Source organism: Mytilus edulis, chromosome 12 (assembly GCF_963676685.1).
Source record: "Mytilus edulis chromosome 12, xbMytEdul2.2, whole genome shotgun sequence".
Taxonomy (NCBI): domain Eukaryota; kingdom Metazoa; phylum Mollusca; class Bivalvia; order Mytilida; family Mytilidae; genus Mytilus; species Mytilus edulis.
The window spans coordinates 30367864-30389329 of record NC_092355.1 but is presented as its reverse complement, the minus strand read 5'-3'; the positions used below and the strand labels follow the sequence as shown (position 1 = coordinate 30389329).

The window sequence follows — 21466 nt, the reverse complement described above, 5'->3', positions numbered from 1 at the left end:
AGGAATTAATTTTCACCCTTTTAACTTTTGAAAATCAAATCTATGGAAGATACTGATTACACACATATGCACATGTACAACACAAACAGTTAGGTTAATGTATTAGAAATCCAGGAATAGGAGATGATAAAACATTTTGGGGCTCATTTTTAATTTTATTTTCTAACTGTGGAGTGCTACCCTAGTTATTTTGAGGACCTTGCTGCATGTTCGGTTTGAGCCAAGGTTACGTGTTGAAGGCCTTACTTTGACCTATAATGATTTACTTTTATAAATTGTGACTTGGATGGAAAGTGGTCTTATTGGCACTCGTACCACACTTTCTTATATCTATATGATGTATTTAATAGTTGAATAAGAAGAATCTTTTGAAATGTGATTAAACAAATAAAAAGGTCAAATAATAAACCCACTATTTTTAAAAGCTTTAATGAACAATGTGCTATTATATTCTTCTAATCATCATAACTGATTTGGTACACTTTGCATCGAAACGACTCCAATAAAGACCGCTGTTGAATTTTTTGTTAAGACCACTGTGATTACAATCATCATGCCACCACGGTCCGTTGTTTGTTACGCATTTTCCACTACTTCTGTCGTTATCTTGGTCAGTTGTGGAGAATTGCATTCCATTGTGGTATTTTAAGGAATCACCTTTCAAATAAAGTGATATTCTATAATTATTAATTAGATATTGAAATTAATTCAAAAAATATATGTGTACTAAAGAGTTTAATTTAAAATGATGAATGATAAAAATCATCAGGTGAAACCCCAATGTTATGATTAAATACTCTACATGTTATAGTAATGATTTTTGTTTGGCATAATTTGGCATATATTCTGGATTCTTTATTATTCGTTGCGTTTCAAAATCGTTTTCGATGGTAAATGTGAACCACGAGTCTAAAGATTCAATAAATTACATTCTTTTATTATGTTGTATGCAGACTTTGCCAAAAAAACACGAAATCACATATTCACGAAAACGCAAAATTTCAATAATGCATAATCATGGGGTCACCGACTTCGTTTTCATGCTACATATATCAAATTGAATGAGAGTATTATTCTTGGTAAAAGAGATACCATGAAACATCGAAATGAGCGTAACGTCATCGCGTTATAAGCCGTAAATCGCCAAATAGGCGTAACGTCATCGCGTTATTGGCCGTAAAACGTCGAAATAAGTGTAACGCCATAGCGTTATAAGCCGAAGAACGTGTTTCACTACCAACTAGATAATGGATTGGTATATACCATAAAAACGAAGTCGATGACCCAATGAATATTTATATCATTTAAAGTTTTAAGAAAAATCTATGGAGTGGAAATTTAAGAATTAATGATTAAGACAAATTTAAGAACTTTTTTCAATTTTTTCAGTGCTTTCTATACAAATATTCACCTATTTTGAAGTAATATTATCAGTAATATTTCAGACAATATAAGTGATAAATGCATTATTTTATTTTTTCGATTTTCAATAGGCCGTTTTCATATTACCGACTTTAAACGCCGAAATTTATATTTTTAGACAGGTAGGACAACCTGGTACTCGGTCAAGCAGGATCTAATTAAATAAGTAAATTCAAGATTTTAGTCGGTGCAATTGTGTGGGAAAGTTAACTGTTTAATGAGTTCTATACATGACTAAATCGTCGGCAAACAGTAAACTTTCCCCCAAAATTGCATCGATTATATATTTGATTTTTCTTTTTCGTTTGCACGTAATTGATAGAGTATCAGGATGTCCCACCACAGAGTAGGTAACCTATTGAAAAAGTGTACAACCCAGAGTCATGGAAATGGTCCATTATAGTTCAACGAGCCAATTTATTGAAAGTTGTATGCAAAATTATAATTAAATCTGAGACAAAGCCCATTTACTGTTCTTTGACCTTAAATGTCAACTTCAGTGATTCAATTAGGTATGTAAAAAAAACAGGTGAGTTCATTTTTAAAAGCTAAATTATGCTGAATCTCTTAAACATGCCACAAAACATCACTTTTCTGATATGTTGGTAATAAGTCATCAACGAGGAAAGAAACAAGAGATTGTTTAATTACAAACAGGATACCCGTAGTCAGATATTCGGCAACGTTCTATCTGGTCATATATTTAAGTCCATGTGAAAAATCATGCACAGTTTCAAACAAATTAAACAGAAATGTTAAGATTTGTTCTGTATTAGCTTTGAAACAAGAAACACCCATACATGACATAGGTGTCTTAAGTGGGATTTACTGAAAAGACAAAAATGGGCCAATACTACAGAAAAAGGGCCATACAAAAATTAAAGAAAAATAAGCAAACAAATCCAGATCCTATACAAAGGCATTCTAACATTCATGTTTTTCCGAATGCACCTTTGTAAAATAGTAGTACATACTTTGCCAAAAATATTATTTGAAGCTTGCATCTAAACTCGACGAAAAATAATCGGGTTTTTTCTTGTTCTTTACTAAACTATTTTGACCTACATTATTTTCTTTTATAGACTCGTTGGTGGACATTTCTTTTATTTCTTTTAAATAATGAAACACATTTTTGGATCCTTTTTTAAATGGTAAAAAGTTTATAATTGAAGTGTTAGAAATACCTGCAGTTCCACTGTAGTCTCCAACAGTCAGTTTGTACTTTGATGCTTCATTTCCTACTACGAAAGTCCTATACAAGGCATCTTTAATGTATTTGCTACTGCCTGTCAAAACTACTTTAAGCTCATATGTTCCTGTTGACGTTAAACGGTGGATGTATTTGTTTCCTTGAAATTCACAAAAAAAGCAATAAAGATATAATGATGTGATCTTGGAAGACGCCTAGTAGTTAATGCTGAAAAAGGTTTATTTAAATTGAACATACTTGTTATACAAATCTCAAATTGATAAATGTTCTTACATATACTGAGCGAAAGTTAAGCTTACTGTGAGCAAGTAAACATCATATATATTCTCTGTATATCCTGTTCGTTTTTGAAAAAACAAGAATGTGTCCCCAGTACACGGATGCCCCACTCGCACTGTCATTTCTATGCTCAGTGGACCGTGAAATTGGGGTCAGAACTCTAATTTGACATTCAAATTAGAAAGATCATATAATAAGGAACATATATACTAAGTTTCAAGTTGATTGGACTTCAACTTCATCAAAAACTACCTCGACCAAAAACTTTAACCTGAAGCGGGACGAACGAACGAACGGACGGACGGACGAACGAACGAACGAACGAACGGAGCCACAGACCAGAAAACATAATGCCCCTCTACTATCGTAGGTGGGGCATAAAAAACTTTCCTTAGCGAGTAATATATTATATGGTGCATTGATATGAAATCCTTACACGGACATGGACAAAACCAAAACTATTGTCAGTAGCGCCTTCTATAATATTTGTTTAAAAATTATGTACCCTTGTGTTGATTCAATGCTAAACATATGGACATTTTATAGAAAATCCACAGCCTTTATCCTTGTGCTCTTATATTTGGCAATTTGATGACTGATAGATATAGGATTATTGCATGCAGTGCTAGCATTAATGTCCTTTAAACAAGTTTATAATGTAGTTACTGATTAAAACAAATAAAAATATGGACCAAATCAAGTACACCTTTTAGGGTGCGCTCGACTTTAGTGGCTAAACACGAGGTATTTTGGTATTTACCAGTCTTAAAACTAAGCCCTTCAGAGTGAAAATTTCATATCTTCTCTCAATTATAAAATGGTTAAGTAGAGAAATAAATCTGTCATCCACTACTGATTAGGGGACAGATAATATTACATAAAACAGATGCTGAAAACAAAAACTGAGTGTCTGAATTTTTGATAAACCCTAAAGTAAAGACATTACGAAATAAAAAGTAAATATTCTGATTAGTTTTACATCTACACATTACCTCATCATATATTAAAAAGAAGAAGCACAAGTTTTAAATAATGTCTTATTTTTCATAGTTTTATATGTTAAATATTTAAGCATTGAATCTTATGGTAAATTTCTTAAACAGCTTAATTAAGTTCATATTTACAGATACATAAAGGTGTTGTTACTTAAATACTATGAGAGCTATGAACCACACCCTCTTATTGAAAAAATAGGGGTCCCGCTCCAGTTTAGTTTCAGTGATTACCTAAGTAATCAACCAAGTTTTTCCCACGAAATGGGGTGGAGAGAGGGCGGCCCCCAGGCCCCCTGGATCCGCCTGTGATAGTTATATATAAATAAGATAAATATATTTAAGACAGAATGACCAATATACTTATACACAAATCAGGAGACAAATTTCCAGGGTTCATTTGGGAACTTCTTTGGAAGGTGAACTTTCAAATTAATTGGTTTAATTCAATAATATTGACCATTAATAATTTAAGATTCCGAATAGCAATTTTATATATGATATGAAGATCATACATACCCCAAATCAGTATATAGTTATCAAACGTTAATGCATTTTTACATAATATGTAATAAAACCCGAGGGTCATTTTTATATAAAACCTTGCAAAAAAGGGGGAGACAGTGCTGTGTATTTACTATTAACCTATTTATGCAACAATTGCCACTTGTGGATCAGAATAACATAACATGTGGTTCCTGTCAACTAACAAATTTTAATTGGAGTGACAGATTAATTTGAAGTTATGGTGTTTTTCTAAGTGGTGCAGATGATAAGCCCAACATCATTTTGATGTGATTTCTCGGGCTTGGATGCTAGACTGTTTACAGGTTGGTTAGAACTTTTTGTAGAAAATAAACACTTAGTCTAGCACATCATAGAAAAGCAAGTGAGAAATCTATATTTCAAATTTTATAACAAAAATCTTTGTATTAAAGGCTGTGGATTTTCTATGAAATCTTGGTTTATTTGCCACGAAGTACTCTTTTTCTAGTAAATGCAATGAACAGTAAATAATTATGTTTTCCATCAAGTTTCCCCTTGGTATATGTACTAAATGGCCTATCTCTATTATTCATTATATCTGTAGTTTTGATACAACTGAAGTTTGAAAAAGTCGTAAAAATATGGCTACAGAAGGGGTCATAAACCTTAAAGCCCCAAACACGGATTTAATTGCGGATGAAGCATCCATAGCAGGAGATGCCAAATTGCGGAGCACACGCTCTCTTTACTTTTAGAGTTCAACTTTTTAACTCATAACAACTAGACTCGATGCTGAAGACGAATCGTTCATTATTACAGGGAATCGAACGAGTGTAATATTGAGAAGACAATTAAATCTTGTGTTTCATGCAGCACTTATATTAAATATCCCAACTTGCAAAACAGCATAGTTTGCATATTTGAAACGGAATCGACACTAAACAATTTGCGAAACAATTGGTTATTAATTTATACGTACCTAGCCAGTATTCGCCATTGACATTTCCAAATCCGTTCTCATATTCTGCCCATGTCCTTTGAAAGTTTACAGATCCATCATATCTCCTTTGAATGACCTGTAATTAACTCACATGCCCAATACATAAAGTTTTGAATAAATTTACAGTATTATTTATTACCAGTGGAACAATCGAATAAAGTGAAATAGTAAAATTAAAGCAAGTATATTCTGACAAAATTTCTGTACACTCTAGTTATAATAAAGATGCGAGAAAAAGACAATTTTGTTATACTATGATGTAGTGTAATTTATCTCCGGCTGATATTTTTGTTCACAACAGAAAACCCCGGGGATTAATTTATATGCTCATATAGTCGCATTACTTCTGTAAAAAGCTTGTTATACAAATATATAAAAAAAAATCTCAAAATATTTATTATATTAAACATACCGTCCATCCACCACCAGTTTCAGGAGCCATATCACAATAAGCCTTTACACCTCCAGATTTATCTGGATATATCTTGTATACTCCTGATTTCTGTTTTGTCTTTTGAATGTCAGTGCAGTCCTTTACAACTGTCATGCCGCATATTCCTATTTTTTTTTCAGAAACAAAAAAAAAGAAAAAGAAACGTTTACGTTATGATTTATTACGCAGAAAAATGTTCGTATGAAGGTTTCCCTCTCTAATCCTCTAGTCTGAGAGGTAAAGAATGTATGCAACCATTCCCAGAGAACATGACAGCATTCGTCTTTCAAAAACGTTTTTGCATAACTCTGCTGATGAACTCTTTTTCCCCTATAGTATCATCACCTGAGTAGTCAATACCTTAGTACTGACATGATTTATAACAGACTTTTTTTTCAAAGTTGTCCATTTTTGAATTTGAAATTTTAAAGAAACTTTGAATTCCTTCCTTTTTTAGATGAATTTTGCTATATTAGGTACTTTTGGTAATAAAGCCCGTCAACTGTTTCGGTTCTTACACATCATAAGCATTTGAATATTCGGCTTTGAGAGTTCTTGCTGAACTCCAAGGTAAAAGAGGGGCAAAGGATACCAGAGGAACACCCAAACTCATAGATTGAAAATAAAGTTCCTTATAAAACGGGATAATCTAAAGCTCAAACACATCAAACGAATGGATAACAACTGTCATATTCCTGACTTAGTACAAGCATTTTCATATGTAGAAAATGGTGGTTGAAATCTGGTTTTATAGCTAGCTAAACCTCTCACTTGAATGACAGTCGCATAAATTTCTTTATATTGACAACGATGTGTGAATAAAACAAACACACAGTAGGTAAAATCGTCAAAAATAGGAGTGCAGACGTCAACATAATGTTATAGTCTTAATCAATATAAAAACAAACAAACATTCAACAAAGAAAAACAAAAAGGCATATAGACAAAACACATTAATAGCGAACTAATAGACATTGAAGGACCATTTGATATTCTAGAGGGGGGAATAATTATTTTTTTATTGACTATTCATTTCCATCTGTTGCTACCGATGCCTATTTTCTTACATAATTTATGTTACAGAATATTCATTTCAATCATTCTTATGCGAGGATTGTTTACGCTCTAACCAGGCCAGGATGTTAATTTTCAATATCCCACTGCAATCCCTCCCCTCTCGAAAATCAAATTTTCGTCGACTTTCAAAGTATATATGGCGTTTGTTTAATTGCTTGTTTAAAGTTTTATTTTACAATTCTTGGTGAAATTTATAAAAATGAATGTTATTTGAAAATTTGTATGTGAGTTTTAATCTAAACTATACTGTGACAGAGCTGTTCGTTGGTACCAGTTATCTTGAATCACGTGATTCCCTCGAGCCATGAAAAGTAGTATCCAATGAAATAAATATGTTTCCATCAGTCCAAACGTGAGCATCTTGAAAAAGAAATCATGTGTTCAAAGAGCATTTCCTGAGATAACTGCATCAGGAACGCTCATACCCGAAATATATTGCTGAAAAGACCACGAATTGCGTACCTGCTCTCATAATGGTCTGAATGGGGGGGTATGTTATTCTGTAAACATTTAATTTTCACCCCTTTTTTCTCTAATCTTCAAAAAATAAGTCTATTCTTTTAAAGAGATTTTTACGCATTATTCTCTAATTTTTCCCCCAGTTTTCATTAATCTTTAAAAAAAAAAAAAAAAAAAAACATTCATTTAAATGAATGAGAACTGTGAGATCCAAACAACAGCAAGGTTTTCATTTGTTTCTCAACAATGACGTGTTGATGTGTATTGTTCTGCATGCTTTAAATGCTACATGTAGTTCCTTGAAGTAACAAGTCCAAGATCTCATCAGTTCTTTCCAGTGATTTTGACTAGATATAAAAAAAAGAAGATGTGGTGTAATTGCCAATGAGACAACTCTTTAAAAGAGACAAATTGACATAGAAATTAACAACTATAGGTCACTGTACGGCATTCAACAATGAGCGAAGCCAATACCGCATAGTCAGCTATAAAAGGCTACCAAATGACAAATGTAAAACAATTCAAACAAGAAAACAAACAATACAGTTTCTTTGTGCCTTTTTTGAGTTAACATATATGAACAATTATACAACAATAAAATGTCCTTAACGTCTCTTACAAGTCTAATCTCACAGTGGCCCTTACAACACGACCTGACCTACTGATATGACCAATGTTTTCATTTTCAGTTTGTTCCTGTGTATCATGGCTATCATCACTACTGCTGGATGAGTCATATTCATCTGAATTATCGGAGTCATCTAAAATTTCGTCAACTAAAATTTCGTTTGGTTTATTCATTGTCTCTTCTGTAACACGCACTTCATTGCTTATTCTGAATTCAATATCTCCCCTGTTTTGAATGTCCTGATTCCGGTATAAAGAGATTGGTAAAGTGCCAGCTTTGTCTTTGGTTGTTTCATCTCTGACGCTTCTTTGTCTAATGGGTCGGTAATTTTCTATCCATGATTTCATTGCAACTACATTAGTTTCAGATACCTTCTTAAAGTTTATTTCCAAGTCAAATTTAATGTCGAAAACGTCTGATAAAGGCATGTTGCTGTTTGGAACGGGATAGTAGGAGTTTGGGTGTGTGAAATACTTTAGAGACCAAACAGATACTCTTTTAAGAGATTCTCCAATGATAGTGCTGAAATCCCTGGCATATTCCAGCATTGAAAATGTTTGGTGTCGGAGGTGCGATACGGCATGGAGGTTTTCGACAATAGAAGTAAGCAAAGTAGAGGCTTCTGTGCGATACTGACCGGAAGACAACACGTGAACATTTCTAGTTAACTCGCTTATTCCGGAGTCGAGTATCTGTATGGATCTACAGGTTTTGTTAGACACGGTTCCTTGTGGGCCATTTGTCACGTTAACATGAAGCTGTTGGACGTTTTTCGCATTTTGAACATGCTCTTGTACAAATAATTTTAATAATTTTCTTTAAATTTTAAGAAGGGAAAATTCTGTAAACACTTAATTTTTAGAGTTTTCTTTTATTAATTATTCAATATTCATTATATTTTTAGACCACGCATTTCTCTAATCTTTATTTTTTTGGCCCGTTATTCTCTAATCTTCATTTTTTAAGGGCATTATTCTCTAATCATTTAACCCCATCCAAACCCTCATAATGACACTATGACGATGATAAAGCATATTGAACCTTTTTATGAAACTATAATTTTGGATGTTTGTTTGTTTGATTGAAACAATATGTACTTCTGCACAAAGCAAGTAGCATTGTACGTATATGTGTCCATAAAGGGAACAACGAATGGGATATTGAAACGTGGTTTGCTGTTGTTTCTGATGTTGTTCTGGTATTGAGGAAGACCGTTATCGTTTGATACAACCAGTTCTAACATTCAGACAGATTATGTTTGCATAAAGAGCAGAAAACGATAAATGGGCAAACATTATTAAAAGTTTACTCTAAATGTGATGGCAAAAAATTGTATTTCAGTGATAACAACTCACCTTTGACATCCTGTGTTAAGAGTCTGAGTATTCTAGAAACTTCCTTTTCTCCATGTGATTCTTTATGAAGAGAAATATTTTAAACATACTTATAAAGTGAAAAAGACATTTTTTAAATTATAGAAAATACATTTGATATACCATATAGTACATATTCAGCAACCATAAATGATTTACAGTTTTCTTTTTAAGCGTGATTGAGTATATTAATATCATTAGCAATAGTAAGCCATTCCTGACAATTTTTGACAATTTGAAAATTTTATCTACATTCATAGTATATCGTATACGTCTAAATTCAACAAAATTGTTTTCAATTTGTATTCATTATTCTAGTTATTTTTTTCATACTTATTATTGGTTTATTTACTTCAAAACCCGTTTGCACGTTTTGGCAAAACAATAAGTATACCTTTCATAATCCATTTGATGTCATTTGTAACTTGTCTGTTCATTTTAATAACCTCTTTGTATACTGATAAACCTACAAAAAAAGCCATGTCGTCTACTTTAACACAAAATAATCGCACGAATATATTACTCTGCTTCTTCGCTTGCAAGACAATTATTTCATGTTTCATATTTACCCATACCAAAGGCAAAATATAAGAAGTAAGATATCTAATTACTAGTTAGCAGACCTAATTGACTATTTATTTGTATGTCCCTTTGTGTGATATAGTTCAACACTTGTTAAGGTTTTGTGCTCCCATGCGATCATTTTTGTAAGTATGGGCGTTCGTTATGCAGATAGATCCAGAAAAAAAGTACGTCGGACGAATGCATTTTTTTTTTTTTATTGTTAAAGAACTTAGAGCTTGCATTTAGTAGAAACCAGAATTCATTGATTTGGTTTTATTTAACGAATGACTGTAATATTTTTTCTGTCTATGAAGAAGTAACATAACGTATCGGGTTATTTAACACTAATAACAGTCTGCACCACATTTTTTATGTTATTTCGAATAGACAGAAAAAATATTACAGTCCTTTCTTATAATTTAATTCTAAATTCCATTTTAAACCGTAGAAAACCATGAAAAACTGTTGATTACGTCACGGTCACATGACTAAATTATGTCTATGGGCTCATAACAAAATAACGTCAGCCAATCAGAAGTCGCGTTACATCCAAAATTAAATTATTAAGTAATGGAACATGTCTTATAGCCTGTAATCATCATATATATAAGAATCTGTCAATTACTCTTTTTTTCTTGTATCAAATGTTATGCATGCTCTTTCAACTAACAGAGATGAAAAGGCTTGATTTCGTATTATAAAATCTATAGTTCACCCCTCAAAATGTAAATGTTTCGTTCTAGGTCATGGGTAGGTCGGTCTTTTATATCTTAGGGATGTACTTAGGTGACATTTAAATACAACTAAAAATTTTAATTGATGCTATAAGCTAGAATATTATTAGTTGAGGAACAAAATAAGCTAAAAATACCGATAGGTTATGGAACTCGTTTTCGAGATATTCATTTTTTTTTAAATGGCACGAAGAGGCTGACTTTTACCTTACGTTTGCATTAGTTTGCTGTAGTTGGAATGTCTTTTCTATATAGATATAGGAAGATGTGGTGCGAGTGCCAATGAGACAACTCTCCATCCAAATAACAATTTTAAAAAAGTAAACCATTATAGGTCAATGTACGGCCTTCAACAAGGAGCCTTGGCTCACATCGAACAACAAGCTATAAAGGGCCCCAAAATAGTTCTAGGTACTAAATTTCTCTGTGAGTGGCGACTATAACACAATTGTTACTTACTGTTCAGAATTGCCTGCGTGTCTTTCTTTAATTCTTTTACTGTTTTGAAGTGTTGTTCGTGCAAACATATTCCTATAATAGAACAATATGTTCGGATCAGTATATTAACGCTAAACAAAGTCAAAATTATATGCAAAATACCAAGATGGCCACCATGTCCATAAATAGAACAATATTAAGGTAAAATGCAAGTTTTTGTCTATTATTTGGAAAACAGTTTTAAATAGAGAAAATCTTCCTACAACACTCAAATTCGACAAGGAATTAATTTTTTTCTGCACTTTTTTTGTATAAAACTAGATGTGACGTATAATGATTTGGTGGTATAACACCTTAATATGACAAACTGTTACCTTGTAATTCATGTAGTATATCTTTAGCTCTAGTATTTTCTTCAGAAGATTCACGATAATTCCTCACATGTACATCTGAAAAAAGACACAATTTTAATGAATGTGTTCAAATTGGTCTTCAAAATATATTTATTTCACAAAATGAAAGCCACTCTTCGAATGTATAATGTTAATACCAACGACTTGTACCAGCATTGTATTTTACAACTTTTTTTGAAAGCACTGTAACTGATTCAAAATTATATTCAACATTTTTTATTTGTGATTTTAAACAGTGTAAGTCAACCAAACCCAAAGTATCCGAGATTATTCTAATTTGTATATTACATTTCTCTTTTAAAGGCAGAGTAAACGTAGTTGTACGTTTTTCTGACTTTTTTGCAATTTTTTTTTCTGCATTTACATCTCATTTAACTCTATAATATCTGAATATATCTGAATAACGCTGTCTCTTTGACAAATTCCCCGATTGCTTTCTCGATTCTATATTCTATATTCCATTGATAAGTATACACGATTAAAATGTGTGTAATATATTCTATAAATGTAAATGTGTATTTATGTTGCAGTTTGAACAATTACTCTAAGGTGGCGTTAAATGTATGCACGAGGCCACACAATTGTATTCTGCAGAAATCAGCTGAACTCTCAAAATAGGTTAAATTAAGGATTATAAAAGACATGATATGTATACATGTGTAATTAAATGCCTGGAGCAGTAAAATCGAAATATTTTTTATGTGCTGCATCAGCTTGATAGAAATCTACCACATGTAACTGCACGTATACATGTACATGTATAAGACTGTGATTGATTTTGGAAAATTCAAATACCAAAAAAAATAATTAATCTGTTTTACAGCTTTTCTTGTAACCTTACTTTTCAAACAGTCACAGACTTTCCATAAAGACTTTTTCAACACGAAAATGGTTAACAGATTTATCGATATTCATTTGCAAACGTTCGATATCAATCCGACACAGATCTTGTTTTTTATACTTCATAAATCATTCAAAGTCTTGTGGTTTAGATAGCAAAATAGAAGGACATACAAAAAAATAAAGAGATGTGATATGTATGATTGCCAACAATAGTATGCAACTATCCTCTAAAGTTCAAATGAAGTCGACGTGAGCAATTATAGCAAACCGTGCGGCCTTAATTCAACATGAAAATAAAACAACTATCCAATTACCATGATTACAGACATGAACCAATGACAACTACTGAATTACAGGGTCCTGACTTTGGACAAACACATGATACACATACATTATCTAGCGATGAATGATAAACTATTGTGAGCGCTCGACCCTCCCCTTACCTGGGACAGTGGGTTACAGCGCAACATATTAGAACAAACTGTACTCAAAAGATCGGTACGAGGTGCAAACACAATTAAAAGAAAAACCATAGACACAAAGTTAAAGCACAGAAATAAGAGTTTTCACAGTTATTGAAAGTAATTTCAAGGATAATTACAACAAATTAAATCACAGACTGTATAATCCTATTAATCTGCAAAATGTGCAAATTGATATAGATTTAGTGCTTTAATAACGTTTATTTGAAGAAGAAAAATTTGAAACGTTTCCAATTATGTAAACTATATACATGGTATATATATAATTCGCATTAAGCAATTTCTAATAACTTACCTTGAATATGTTTTACTTCTGTTGCGCACTGAACAGTAAGCACTAACACAAATCCTAGAACTACTTTCACCATGATTGTGTTCGTTTTACGCAACAAACCCCGGAATAGCTCATTGAAGTTAACACATACTATGATATTAATACTCTGTTCTCTGGACTGGCACCAAACCAATTCAATGCGTGCAGAATATTTAGTCAATATAGTATCAGTTGCATTAAGTAACATATGCCACATTTTGATGTTTTAAATATAAATCAGCCGTTGCGAATTTGACGAATAATTCGCAGAACATTTCTTTGGAAATAAATAAAACAAAAATATGCATAGAAATGTCGTTAAAATAATTACTAATTTACAGTTACGTACATTTGATGTTTTTATAGTGATTAAGATGATAACACAATGTTGACTGCTGTACCCCTATTTTTGACATTTTTACCTATAGTGTCTGTTTGTTTTGTTCACGCATCGGTGACAATATAATGGAATTTGGTGTGACTGTCATACAAGTGAGAGGTTTAGCTAGCTATAAACCAGGTTCAATCCACCATTTCCTACATTTGAAAATGCCTGTACCAAGTCAGGAATATGACAGTTCTTGTCCATTCGTTTTTGATGCGTTTTGTTATTTGATTTTGCCATGTGATTATGGACTTTCCGAATTAATTTTCCTCTGAGTTCAGTATTTTTGTGATTTTACTTTTTCATAAACAATGCAAGCTGCAATAGTAAGTATCCTAGAGCTGCATGTGTTTAAGAAACTCTATACTCATGAACTAATCATAGCCACTACTATTGTGGGATTTATAAGACCTTGCAATACCGGTAAAAGTATGACTTGAGCACAAAATGCTATATAACCAGAGTTTACATTGCATGAGAGTAAATCATGTTCTAATTAATTATAATAAAGTGTAAAACTGAGAGAGTATTACAAAAGTGGTTATAGAGAGAGATAACTTGAGAAAAATAATGTCTTGGAGTTCGTGATATTTTTCTTACTAAGTTAGTTTATAAACATTGAATAAACAATTCTAAAAAAATATTTGGAATATCATGTATCAAAAGTTTATCATTAACAACCTTATAGTCGCCAAACTGTATTAAATGTTTTTTTGAAGATCGATAAAAGCTGCAAATGCCTTTTTATACGCCCGTCAAAATTTTGACGGGACATATTATGGTATACAAATGTCCGGTGTCCGTCCGTCTGTCCGTCCGTCTGTCTGTCCGTCTGTCCGTCTGTCTGTCCGGCGTAAACATGTCGCACCGTAACTTGAGAACGATTTATCCAAATTTCATGAAACTTATTATAGTTGTTTCTTATGATGGTCAAATGATCTGTATACTTTTTGGTTAAAATAAGATTAAAACTTTTTGAGTTACGGCACTTTGTAATAAAACAGGGGGGTGTTTTTTCACATGTCGCACCGTATATCAAAAACGATTTTTGATTATTGCTTAAAACTTTACACACTTAACACACTTCTTAGTTAAATTAATCTTAAGATCTGTATACTTTTTGGTGATGATTCAAAATTTCATTTTGAGTTATTGAGTATTTTGTAAAAAAAGGGGGAGGGTTTTTGTCACGCCGTATCATAAAAACAAATTATGATTATTGCTTAAAACTTTACACACTTCTTTGTTATATTAATTTAAAAATCTGTACGTATACATTTTTGTTTTGTTTTCAAAATTTTATTTTAGTGATATTTAGATTTTTTGTAAAAAAAAAAGAGGGGGGTCATATGTCCCGCCGTATCTCAAAAACAATATATGGTTATTGCTTAAAACTTTCTCAGAAACTATTTATGATTGTTGCATAAAACTTTTACACAAGACGACGGGCGTATCATGCGCTCATGGCTCAGCTGTTTATTATCATTTATTGTGTTTAATGTGATCAATTACTGATTTTAGTGCAAATATGTTATCTGCCGATGTATTTCTGTATTTACATAATTCATGTTCATCTGATATATTAACCAATTAAGGATTTGTATAGCAATGTATAGTATTAAATGCAAATCCTTTGATTTATAACAGAATAATTCAAATTAGCTTTCAGTTTTTCAAATTCAAAGATATTGAAAATACTCAAAGATGATATCAATTAAGGAATAAAAACATTCATGGATTTATTTGTTTTACAATATTAGTATAATTGTCATTATTACGACACACTAAAATTTCTTTCTTCTCGTCCTCGAGTTCTCGTCACCACTGTAACTCATCACATAAGTTTAATCGCCCCAATATGAAGTCTTGCTTTTAATCATTTCTACCTCGGAAACTTTCGGGAATCACCATAAGGGCTAGGAGGGAAAATTGAAAAATGTCAGAATCAAAGGATAAAAATTCATTGCCTTTATCTCGTGTGAGAACGATAATGAAGAGCTCCCCAGATGTTGCAGCAATCAGCCAGGAAGCCCTTTATTTAACAGGCAAAGCAACTGTAAGAGAGATTTTATTTACCCCCAAAAAAAAACAGTTGTAAAAAACTCAATGTGAGAACATAAATTTGTTTATAGTGGAATCGGGTCCCCTCGCCATCGGTCCGTCAGTCCACGGAGTCGGTTCGCCCTGTATGTGTTCGTCCATAGGGAAGATTCGTCCATAGAGTCGGTTAGTCCTGGGTTCGTTCACCCTACTAAGGCTACTTATCAAATCCATGAAATCACTTGAGCACTTAACAATGCTTAATTAGAAAATTTAGAATTTTGTCATGTAAATTGTGATTGTGTAGTTTTTCCATAGGCAGTGTCTGAGCGTACCCGCATGTGGGTACGAATAGTCAAATTGCCATTCTAGGCTGCACGTACCCACATCCGGTTTTCTATTAAAATGCCATCGGATCGGGAATGAAACGTGAAATATATACGGAAATTATCGATAATGATCCACCTCATGGGGATTTCGTGTAGAAAGAGTGAAGAGTATGAAAATTTGAAAAATAATAAAATAATAGAGCTAAATGAGAGCTAAAATGTAGCATCCAACAATAAACTTAGTTTCATATATCTCTGAATTTGAAATTTACAAGCCTTTTCAAAAATCTTGTTAGGTTACATTCTAATTTTATACATTGTTATACGGTGCAGTCTGGTGTATCCGCGCACCTAAGACTTATGACTTCACTTTATTCAATTGATAAAACCAAGAATTAGATAATATTGTGTGAACACATTAATTCATAACATATGTACTTTTATTTCATAAAATGATCTGTTTGTATGGTTTCATCCTCAAGATTTTGTGCAATGTGTGTCCAAAATTAGGGAAACCCCTGTTCTGAGAGTTCCTTCAATGTCCGGTAATTTCGTGCATGCCTTCCAAAAATAGCTTTTTTTTAAAAAAGGAAAGATTTTCTGCTACAAAATATAGCTGAATTTGAACCAAGCACACTGCCAAGGATGCAGAGCGAAAATTATTTCAATCTGATATAAATTTGACTTAAATAAAACAAATTTTTTCTGTTGATGTAATTTTTTTTAATGGAAATTGGCAAAATATTGTAAATCACGCGATTGCAGTTATTATCATTATTATTTAACTCTTGAACTTATCAATTTTATTCTTTTTTTCCCTTCTGCATGCTAAAACAATAACAAGAACAAATTCAATTTTATTTGTGTTACTGTGTTGATATGACAAAATCAGCTATTGCGCGATATCACCGGCCGCTCGGACACCGGGGACTCCACTGTACATGTTATAGTTTGTCATTGTATATATTAGATATATTTCAATAATTTGTAGCCTGTAAGTCATCATTAAATATATTAATTTTTCAGGAATTGTTTATACAGAACTTAGCCATGATCTCATTAGAAACAAATGAAAGTAAAAACAGTGTAGACTACAAAGACTTAGCTGAAGTAGTTAACTCAGAAGATGTACTCCAGTTTTTACAAGGTTTGTATTCAAGATTCATAATTTTTCCAATCTGATCAAAACAGATCTTTGTATTAGAATAGAATAGAGAATGGAATATTGGAATGTGTCAAAGAGTCAACAACCCACCCAAGAGTAGAAAAAAGCAGAACTTCTAAAAGGCCACCTACAGGTCTTTATCGCTGCAAGAAATCCTGTACCTAGAGTTGGACTTCAACTGACCGGACCCAAAAACAAAAATAAGAAATCAACCCGACATTAACAAAAGACTGTATTTGGTAGGGTTTAGCACACCATTAGTACTAAAAGTAGTGAATCAATTTTTATTGCTAAATGGTTAAGACTCATTATAGTCCAGTCAATCTAGCATAAATTTGACCCTAACCTTAAAGTAATTGCAACAGAAGATTTTTAAGTTTTAATATTCAGCATTATATCATAAATATACACAGGAAAAAGTCCCATAAAATTTTACTGGAGGAAGACTAAAAAATCACAATTTAAAATTCCTATGAAGATTTGCATTGAACATGTTGAATAGCAGCTGAATTGGGAGATAATTCTGCAAAAAAGTCAGAAATTTCAATAAAATTGATACAAAGTTATAACATTACCGATTTTATTCAACAGAATGCATTATTTCTTGATATTTTAACCATTTTTAGAGTATACCAAACAGCTCTAAAGATGTTTTCATATCTTTTATCAAGCCACAATCTACATTGTGTAATGTATTAGTTGACTATTTATTGAATTTTTCAACATGTCAAGGTAAAGAATCTCAAATTTAATAAAATAATTAAGAATATATTCTTCTTTTTGTGGTTTAAAGTGTTTGAAGTTGCTGAACAAATATAATATACAGATATAAACCATACCAAATTTTGACATTATTTTTTCAAAATGGTCACAAATTTGCAATTTCTTTGATGAAAAATGCACACAAAAAAATTAAAATACCCATATCACTTCGGTTTTGTACATTACATGAGCAGAAAATTATATAACATAGTCAAATATGAACTTATAACCCCATCAAAGTAGCATACTTTAATTTTATTTTTTTTAAAAGAAAATTAACCAAAAAAAGACCAAATAAAGACTTTTTTGCAGAGTTATCTCCCCTTCCAATGTTAATTTCCATAGGAAATTAAAAATGCTGATTTTGAGTTTTTCTCAAGTTTAATTTTATGGGACTTTTAAAAAAAAACAATAGATAAATGCTTTAAAATGTTTAAAGTCAACAATACAGTGTTAAAAAATTATCGCTCATCTTTTCAAACATTGTCCCAAAAGAGACTATTAATCCAGGTGACAGGTATTAAATCATTCTAGTCGAAATTTGTTACAAAATGCTTTGTAATCATTTTTTATTTTTCAGATATTATTCCAAGGAAGATTAAATATTCTGAATATCTTTCCATTAAACAGAAGGAAGAAGATGAAAGTTGACAGAGTTATCTTTCTTAAACCTGAAAAAAATAGACAAAATAATCTTGACGGTCTTGGTCTTGGTCAATTCTGAAAAGGAATTCCACATGTTCTTATGAAGTATGATAGCACACGAAAATACACTTATGTACATGAAATTATAAATCTGATGTAAAAAACAGTAATTTCTTTCAGAATCATGCAATTAACTTTTTATATAAAATTGATACAATCCAGCATATATGGTTTAATTACTGTTGTTATAGATTGAAATGTTAGAGAGCAGTCTTACTATAAAATAATGAATAAAATGTCAAAAGTGACACTGTTCTGGTTTCAATTCTGTCATGTACAATAGTAAGGGAGGCATTATGTTTTCATTTCTCTGTGTCCTTATGGTTGTCTCATTTCAGGTTCACATAGTATTACTGTATTTTCTTAGTCTTTACATGTTAAGGCATTTATCTAGGCATTTTTTGCATGAAAACAAGCAATCCTTTTTGCCTCAATCAATTTTGAGAAAAGGGATAGGATATAATGGTTCTTCTTGTCTGCTACGAATGATGCTGAAAGGGAGACATAAGGATTACAATCCAGTTATGGTGCCGGCTTATTTATAATTTGTATAAAGCTCTATAGTACAGAATGGAGATGACCTTGATGCTTCATACCTTGTGTAATGATGTTTCTATCTGTCATTTTTCCCTTGTCCTATACCTCATTTTCATGGTTCAGTGACAGCTTGAACATGTTTTGTTTGTCAAGTCTAATATTGAATTATTATGAGTAATATAATAACTATATTTGGTATATGGGTAAATCCTTGCATTTTCTGCATTTCTCATTTCATAGATCTGGTATCAAGGTTAAAGTGAAGTGGTCAAGTCAGTATCTCTGTGATACTATTTCTAACCATTAGGTTAAGGTGGTACCTAACACTACAGGGAGATAACTCTGTAAAATCAGCTAAACATTTTAATTACACTGTGTTGTTAAGGAAATATAAGCTTCTCAATAATCAAACTAATGTTTGTCAAACTGCTATACAACCAGTGTAATTTTTCTCATAAAATGGTTGGTTCAAATTTTTGGAAATTTTTATATTTTTGTGAAATGGTCAAAGTAAATACTTTGTCAAAATTTTATGAAAATTAAACGATAAATAAATTTTAGTGAGGGTGTTGGGTACCACCTTAACTTAATTTGGTGTATGGAATAATTTTAAGGTGCACACAACAGGTTTTATCTTAGGGGTCGTCCATAATTGTCAACCATTTTCCAAAGTGTACAAAACGTACACTTTGTCAGACCCCCCACCCTCCTTCAAAAAGTGTACATCAACCATTTTCAGATTTCAAGAGAAGAATCAGTCATTCTTAATAAAAAGAAGATCCTGTCTATTATATTTTAGTTTAATATAGAACTTTGCATTGAAAAAAAAACTAAAACATATCTGACTGTTTTTTTTGATGACATCTATCTGTGATGCTTGTGTTTTGTCCGAATAAAGATTACAAAGATTAGTGTTTCCCCTATCACACAGTGGAAATGGTAACTCCAATAAAATAGGGCACCTAGAGCATGCAAAAGATTAACAAAAGGACACATAAAAACTTTTTGTTTAAATAATTTTACTAGTTCACATTTTTGAAAGATTTAGTTTTCATATGATTTGATCTTTTAATCGTTCAATCCCGATTGAGTAGAATTATGATATCAAAATCAATATCATCAAGTGAAAATAATCAAGAAGAAATAAGAAGAGAAACACTCAAGCCAATTCTCGATTTTATAAATCGACTTTCCCTACGGAAACGATATAAATTCCGGAAATAAAAAAAAAGCGTACGGTAAAAATGTTGATTTTTTAACCCCCTCCCCCCAAGTGTACGTTTTGTACACTTTGGAAAATGGTTGACAATTATGGATGACCCCTTACCTAGACTCCAACTTCATGGTTCATTGGACAATGTTGAGATTTTGTTGTTTGATCTGTTCTCAGGTACTTTTAATGATTAGACCATTACATGTACATCTGGTGTCTAAATGATTGCAAGCTGTACAGGTCTGGCTGGCATAAATTATTTGACCATGACCTAATTTTATGATTCATTGGTCAATGTTAATATTAAGTGGTTTGATCTTTTTCTCAGATGTTGTAAAATTGCCAAATAAACAGCTGTATATCCAGTTAAAGGCCAAAATGAAACAATGCAAACAATTATAGCCTATAGGTCACTATACAGACTTAAAAAATAACCCAAATCCATGCCTTATAGTAAGCTATAACAAAACCAGGATAAAAAAAAATTACGAAACAATGCAACAGAGAAGACCTAAATCATGATTTGTTTAACAATGAATGAAAAGATTTACTTGTATGAAAAAGGATAAGTCTCAGCACAATTTAGGAGTGTCTAGATGGGGTTTACAGAATATATAGAGAAATCAATAACAGGCCAATACCACCAAAAAAAAATGGACTAAAAAAATAAGATCAGAAGTATGAAGAAATGAAAAACAAATTTAAAAATACAGAAAATAATGGAAAACATGCAGTAATTCAAATTTGTTAAAAGTTCTTTAACCATGTAAATACACATGAAATATGTCCAGTCAGAACCTTTGTCAGTGGTCATACTTGATTAAACCACCAGTTTTATACAATTATGAATTTGTGATGCTGACTGACAGATTGTTGTCTCTGTTTACAGCTTGTCCATACTAAGAAAGATTCAAAACATGACAAGATAGACATTTGGGTATATAGCTGTCTCAATGATGTCTACACCACATCTATTTTATTTGGAAAATTGTATGAATTTCAGGGTTCTCAATATAAGACAAGTCCATGAATCCCTCCTGGTCTTATCTGAAGATTGTCAAATGGTGTATCCACTAAGAAGATGAATTGTATACCAATACAGTTTTATCTTTTCACTCTTACTTGCCATATATATTTGAAACTGTAATTGCCCTCAAAACTATTCAGTGAGAACCTGACTCTGA

General features: G+C 31.9%; 2 protein-coding genes across 2 annotated transcripts; one reads left to right on the top strand and one right to left on the bottom strand.

Moving 5' to 3' along the window:
- Window positions 1–412: 412 nt before the first annotated feature.
- On the bottom strand, window positions 413–13286 carry LOC139498230 (fibrinogen-like protein A). The gene is made up of 9 exons (XM_071286601.1): window positions 13129–13286; window positions 11470–11544; window positions 11117–11188; window positions 9754–9825; window positions 9342–9401; window positions 5802–5947; window positions 5369–5465; window positions 2607–2771; window positions 413–657 (listed from the first exon to the last, which is right to left on the bottom strand). Exons 1-9 carry the CDS (start codon window positions 13199–13201, stop codon window positions 446–448), a joined length of 972 nt encoding a protein of 323 aa, XP_071142702.1. The 5' UTR covers window positions 13202–13286; the 3' UTR covers window positions 413–445.
- Window positions 13287–15411: 2125 nt separating this feature from the next.
- Window positions 15412–18696, top strand: LOC139498218 (chromatin accessibility complex protein 1-like). The gene is made up of 3 exons (XM_071286576.1): window positions 15412–15587; window positions 16927–17047; window positions 18408–18696. Exons 1-3 carry the CDS (start codon window positions 15468–15470, stop codon window positions 18476–18478), a joined length of 312 nt encoding a protein of 103 aa, XP_071142677.1. The 5' UTR covers window positions 15412–15467; the 3' UTR covers window positions 18479–18696.
- Window positions 18697–21466: the final 2770 nt, after the last annotated feature.